The following is a 6,863-nucleotide window of genomic DNA, read 5'->3' as shown; positions in this document are numbered from 1 at the left end:
CGGTAATTTATTGGCTCCTCCTCTTCCGGCGTTCAATGCTCCTCAGGGCTTAGGGTGGTCCCAGGTACCCAGGGGTCAGCCCGCATTCACTAAGAAGAAGAAGACCATTCGCCTCTTCTGGAATGAAGTCAGGCCTTTTGAGTGGCCATGTAAAAACAACCGGCGCTGCAGAGAATTCCTATGGTCAAAACTGGAGCCCATTAAGCTGGACACTTCCAGACTGGAGCACCTGTTTGAGTCCAAGTCCAAGGAGCTGTCTGTCACAAAGGTACTGTGGTCTCCAGCATTCCTCTTGATTTGCAGTTGTGTGGGGCTGACGAGATTTGTTCTGTATGAAATACTCTTCTCTGTGTTGCTTTTGCAATTTGGTCAAAAGCCCAGTGATACAAAAATCTGACCTTTAATATAGTATTCCTTGTGGCACTTGCTAGGTGTAAGTTGTGCCAGTAAGAGTCCCTTATTAGCTCACATGGACACCACCTTACATTTAATATTAGGCAAAGGAGTTTTTCAGAAGCCAGATAATCTGGAGAAAGAGAGAAAAGGATTAACCAAGGGATGTTAGCCCAATAGCAAATGTTGGCATAACTACAGGAAACTGGACTTGCTGACTTATCAAATGCAGTGGATATGTTTATTTCATCTCACCTTTATTGATTATGGTTGATAGTATAGCTTGAACTTTAACTGTAATCATTTGATCCTTCTCTAAGATAGTAATCCAAGTGACTTTTCTTTGGATAATCTCCTGGCTAAACCAGCATATTACAATAATCTAGATGTTTCTGAACAGCCATTTATATCTTTAGCATTCTGTAAATATTACATGTGCATCTAGATTTCTTATTTTTCATAACTGTGTAAGAATCACATAGACATTGCTCTGGTAATATGTATAGTTTTATAAATCGGAAATAGTACATGAAATTATTGGGCATCAAAGACTAAGTTATGGTTAATGCATGCTGATAAAGAAACCGTAAGATTCTAGGCTACAGCTTGAAAAACATGCTTGAGTGCATGTATATATATGCCCAAAATCTCAAAAGGAGGGAGAGTTGAAGGAGAAGAGATTGTGGAGTGACCATGCCCCATAGAAGCTTTATCTCACCTCCTCTCCCCTCCCTTCCCTTCTCTCCCCTCTTGTTCCTTCTCCTCCCTTCCTCCTCCTCTCCCTCTTCCTCCTCCTTCTCTTCTCTTTTCTCTCTCTTTCTCTTTCTCTCTTTTTCTCATAAACATACACAGCCCTAAGCAATTTTTTAAAAAAGTATGTGTAACATCCTTAAGAGTATCTTGTAAATAGAACTCCAGGTGACAGAGTTAGTGCTTGTCACTGCCATGTGATACTAAAAAGCCAGTTAGGGGAGCTGAAGCACACATACCAGGGTTCTAAGGCTGCTTACTGCTCTTCTCTGGTTGGTGTTTAGCCCAGTGTTTATTTCTACCCAGTCTCAGTGCGGATATGAATCTAAATTGTTTCTAGCCTCAGGAATCCCCTCAGGTCAGCATTCAAGCCTTCTCATTTATAAATCCAAACCCAAGGAGCCATTGTAAAAAAGCATGCCTGATTAGTCCTGTCCCTCAGTTGAAAGTGGTCCCAAATTTTGTTCTTTCCAGAAAAACAGGTTGGAAAAGTGGTGTGGGACATCCACTCTTGGTGTGTCTGCCCTGACTTTTCCAGGACTGGTAGTCACCCAGTGCTCAGCGGTCCACATGTTCTCTTCCAGCTCTTACAGTCAGCCTGCCATTGGGGAGCAGACTGGTGGGGATTAAGACAGCAGTGTGTGGTTGTCAGGAGTTACGTACCACCTGACTCCACCGCCACATTCTAACCCACTGACCTAGTTGGCCAGTCTCCTCTTCCTCCTCCTCTTGTGTCTTCATTTGGCTGTCTAGGCTTCTTGTGGTGGCTCACCACCCTTGGAGCCTGCTGAGGAGAGGCTGCTCCCTTGACTCAGGGTTGAGAGGAGTAAGAGAGAGAAAGTTTGGTGGTGAAGACACATCTCTCTTCATTATTACAAAGGAAATGGAAAGATTAAAAATTTCCTTGCAAGGACCCAAGATGAGTGCTTCACTCCTCATTTTGGTCCCACTATGGTCAATTTAGTTGGTGATAAAATTATGGCTGCTGCCCTCTTAGTAGCCCAAATTTCTATTCTTGCCTAAAACAGATAGGGGCTTCTTAAAATACTTTATTGCCTAGCAAATGGATAAATGTTTGTCTAGGTTTTATAAAGTATGAGCATAAGAGGAAAGTAATGTAGTGGAGAGTTTACCAAACTAATTCCAGAATGTTCGACGTTGGAAATATAAGCAGGATCTAATCTGCAAAATGTTATCAAAAGTGCTACAGAAGATGAAAATGCAAGTTGGGATCAAGGCACTTCTCTTCCTTGGAGAGCTGAATCTGTTTGTGTGTTACCAATACAGATAGAGCCAATTTCACTTGTATTTCTAATCCTTGACTGTGATTTGCATAAAACACAACTGTGAACAACCACTTCCGAATTCTAGCTTATGAGAAGTTTTTCATTACAAACAATAACATGTAACAAAAATAAAATGAAATCGACTTCACAAGACAGTACAAAACAAAGGGAATTGGTTTTTATTTCCATCCAAAAACTAACACCAGACCAGAGTTAGAGAGTATGTCTGTAAACCAACCAAGTCATCTGAAAACAAAGATTTCATGAAACAGATCCAGGGCTGGGATGACCATCTGATGAAAATGATAAGATCCCAAGAAGATACACTTTTTAGTTTCCTCTCAAAATAGTTTTTGGAATTGGGTTCACTTTTCTTTCTCAGTAGAAATTATATACTTTTAGTAATATGACTTCTATTATGTTTTGTGGAGAAAGATAATCCTGTGCTAAATTTCATTTTGTTATCTTTCTATACTGATGATCTAAGATGTGGCGACTTAAATAGGAGATAGTTAAAGTGACCTCAGAGGATGATGTCAGGGCAGGGCTGACTCTAGCCTAAGGGAACTAGGTCCCTCCATGACTGACTGCTTGAAAAACACACATGTGGATGTATGCCCCAAATCCCAACAGGATGGAGAAATGGAGGAGACAGGATTCTGGCATGACCATGCCCCAATGGGAGAGACTTTCTTTCTCTTTCTCTATCTCTGTCTCTTCTCTCTCTGTCTCTTCCTATGTCTATCTTGCTCTCTCTTTGGAGTGTGCACAAGCCCTCTGGCAATTAGAAAAAGGAAGATGTCAAGGCAAAAAGCCCCTGGGAGGTAGGAGATGGACCCTCCAGGGGTATGACACCATCCTGAGGAACCTCAGGAAAGTGGTCTTCTAACCTTTGTGCCTCATTAGGGGCAGTAGAATCCCTTCTGCTCCCAAAGGGCAGCCTCTATGTCCCCGGTTACAACCAGACCAAGATAGGTGCAGAGTGGAACAGGAGACCAGAAGGAAGAAGGGGACTTGGTTTTCCCTTTGGGAACTCAAGGTTACTTCATTCTTTTGGTTTGTCCTGGGGAGGAGGGGGCTCCAGAATGGATTTGGAAGGCCCTGTTTTCTGTTATTTAACCCAAAGTTTTGAAATGTATCAGTAACTATTAAGAGTGGCTTTTAAGAAAAATTGGAAATGATGATTTAATTGATTGGGGTTATTTTAAAGAGCCCCTTAGGAACTCTAAAGTACAACCAAGATTGAGAGCTTGCTCTTTTAAAGTGAGAAATAAAGCACCAAAGCAGTGTTGTGTTCCCCATCATCACTCTCCACATCGTCACCCGACTTGCTTAATTTTCTTGAGAAGAGATAAAAAATCTCCCTACTCTATATTCAAAAGACATGAGACAATAAGACTACCTGAATTCTACCTGAAAATTCCAAACCCAACCTTGGGATTTAAGTAGGAGGATCGCACGTTCTCATGTGCCCAGGCCAGTGCTGGCTTCTGCTGTTGGCCCAGCAGTATATTTAGAGGACACCCTTCCTCTTGCATAGATCTCCTGGTTAGGGTCATAGATAAATGACCTAACCCAGGAGGCTTAACTGGTTAACACTTGATTGTGCTATAGAGAACTCGGAGGGCCAATGTGGGTAATAAATTCTTTTTCCTTAACAATTAGGCCTTTTCTGGCCAAGAAGTTTATTCCTGTTTGTCAGCCTTTATTTAGACTTTGTTTTTTTGTTTGTTTTTAGTTCTTTTTTTTTTTTTTTTTTACCTTAACATTTTGCTATGTATCTCACTATCTCCCTTGTTGGAAAGACTTTAGGAACATTCCTTAGTTGTCACATCTTTGTGACATCTGCATCCTCACATCCTTTTAACTGTCGCTTTTTCAACGGGCAGTTTTGAAAATATCCTGTGGCGTCATTCTTTTGGCAGTGAGCAGGGAGTGAGGAGGAATGATTTACCATTTCTAGAACTTGCTGAGCCAGACCCAGGGGCTCCAACTGTGAAGCGTCTGCAGAGGTCGGTCGCCTTTCATGGAAGCACTCTCCAACTCCAGTGTTCTCCAAGACTCTCAAAGTCTCTTAATAAATCATTCCTTAGCCTGCTTTCTATTTTCAGTCACAGCACCTTTTGGGGTGACAAACCCTATGTGTTGAAGGCCCACTTTTTTTTTTTTTTTTTTTTGGAGAGGTTTTCACTATAGGGCGCGTGTGCTCGCCAGATAGACAGAGAGAGACATAGAGACAGAAAGCGAGAAATCACCCCCAGAGGGGATGGTCACATGCAATCCCTTCTCCTCCATTCTCCTCTCGGGATCTTGGGCATGCACGCACACGCGCCCTGCGTGAGTTTTAAGCCACTGGGTCCGGGACATGAACCGCGGTCGACTACCTGGGAGTCCAGCGACATAGTCATTACACTAACTGCTGGTTCCCTTGAAGGCCCACTTTTGAAATATTTCATCCTATATACCTAGTGAAATTATTATTTGCAAACTCGAAGGTGGAGTGGTCCTTTATGTCAATATTTTGTGAGACTTTAAGCTTAATGACTACTATTTGCTATTTAATTTTTCCTTTCCACCCTTTTCTAATTGCTCCCTGAATTTTCAACCTCCTTTTTTTCTAAAGCAAAATGACTCCAGAGAGAGTTAGGTCTTTTCTTTTCCTCTAGATTTTGACCAGAATCAACTTGTGGTGATTGTTGCATGGTGGTCACCCTCCCCTAGTAACCATTCAGAGTCAACTTTTTTCCTTTTTTTTTTTTCCTCCAATTTCCAGAAGTTTATATACTCACCAGAGAGAAAAAGAGAGAGAAAGGGGAAAGAGAAAATGGAAGCAAGCATCTCCCACCCTAGTGGGGCATGGTTATGCCACAAAACCTTCTTCTACATTTCTCTGTCCTGTCAGGATTTTCAGCGTGCACACAAGTGCCTGGCATGTTTTTAAAGCCACCAGGACTGGGATTTAAACCACAATTGGCTATATGGAATCTGGTTCTCCTAACCACCAGGCCATTAGGCCTGGCCTAAGTTTTTGTTTCTTTGCTTACAGATTCTAAATTAATTATTCTTGAAACAATCATTTATTTTATCCCAAACCATGACTTTTGTATCTCTTCCCATGATGTATGTTATTATCCATCTTTGCATCAAGGATTGGTTTCTCACCAAGCTTCTACCTGGAAAGATTTGTGACTTTGCATTACTTATTTCCAGCTTTGAACCTAGTGTCTAGCTTAGCTGTTCTAGAAGATAGTCCTCTTTTTGTATGTGACTTTCTGCTCTCCCTTGCATAGTGGTTAAATTTTCAGGGGTTACTGGTTCTAGAGAGTGGATTTCCACCCAAGATAGCCTACTGCTGGGTGAATCTAGGGCTATGCAGAATGGTCACAGTCCCTTCCCCTAAGCCTTGGTAGCTAGAAATAACTATATATTAACAGGTTGACTACCTCTTCTATACTTCTCAGAAATCCCATAACTCTTTGGCCTTGGGTGCTATCTATTTGAAAGCCTCATCCTGAAAGAATTCAGTTCTGTTTTCCTGGAAGACTACCTCCCCTCTTGGATAGCTCAAGAGAAAGGAGCTGAACTGCCTAATGACATCCTTCCTGCCCCTTTTCTGGTTCAGCTCTCTGCTCACTTTTACAGCTTGTTTCCACTCTGTCTTTCACTCTCTTTGCTGTCAACAGTCCCACCCCTCTTTGCTCCCCTACCATGTTCTTAGCCAAGTCAAAAACCAAAACCAAAACCAAAAACCAACGAAAACCCTACATGGCATTCAAGCCTGAAGCTTTTCTCTGGAGACTGTCTCTCCTTTGGTGGGGAAGGACTACTATGGGCATGCCAGAAACTCCCTGGTGGTTGGAACTTTGAAGGAGGAGTTCTGCCACAAAAGTTCAGTTTGTCTAGGCTTTGTGGGACTAAAAGTTGGGTTGCTTCCCACAATCCTCCTACCCCCCTTGAAGATGCAAGTTCATTTCTCCTTTTGAACACTGTTGTACATATTTGGGAAGTAGCATGCTCAGAGATACCCCAAAGCAGTTTCCCCACACTGCTTCATGTCTACCCCTAGATTAGCTGTCTTTTTTAAATTATCTGTTTATTTAATATTATTATTGTTTTAGTTTGCTATAAGTCACATGTACTCAACAGAAAGAGACAGAGAGAAGAAAAGTGAGAAAGCAAGCTGCAGGTCTGGGACTTCAACCATACATAGTTGGCCGTGTAGAGTTTAGCACCTTAACCACTGTGCCACTTGTTGGCCCCATTTGTTGTTGTTTTTACTAGCCAGCCCCTAGTCTCACATCCTGTGCCTGGAGACTGGGCCCAAAGGTGTCTTCTTTCAATACTCCTTCCTCCCTGATAGTTCTTAGAACTTGCTGAGAAAGAGGGCCAACCTTTTTTTTTTTTTTTGGGGGGTTTTTTTTTTTTTTTTTTTTT

General features: G+C 42.0%; 1 protein-coding gene across 1 annotated transcript in view; it reads left to right on the top strand.

Moving 5' to 3' along the window:
• The window catches only part of FHOD3 (formin homology 2 domain containing 3), a 507,831-nt gene that overhangs the window by 435,373 nt on the left and 65,595 nt on the right, over positions 1 to 6,863 (top strand). Inside the window, exon 20 of the mRNA XM_006150579.2 lies at positions 1 to 268. This exon is cut by the window's left edge and continues 42 nt beyond it. Coding sequence (XP_006150641.1) covers positions 1 to 268 — 268 coding nt within the window. The remainder of the gene's footprint in view (positions 269 to 6,863) is intronic.

The sequence above is a fragment of the Tupaia chinensis genome, unplaced genomic scaffold, assembly GCF_000334495.1.
Source record: "Tupaia chinensis unplaced genomic scaffold, TupChi_1.0 Scaffold000290_1, whole genome shotgun sequence".
NCBI classification, from domain to species: domain Eukaryota; kingdom Metazoa; phylum Chordata; class Mammalia; order Scandentia; family Tupaiidae; genus Tupaia; species Tupaia belangeri.
This window is presented reverse-complemented; position numbering and strand designations above follow the sequence as displayed.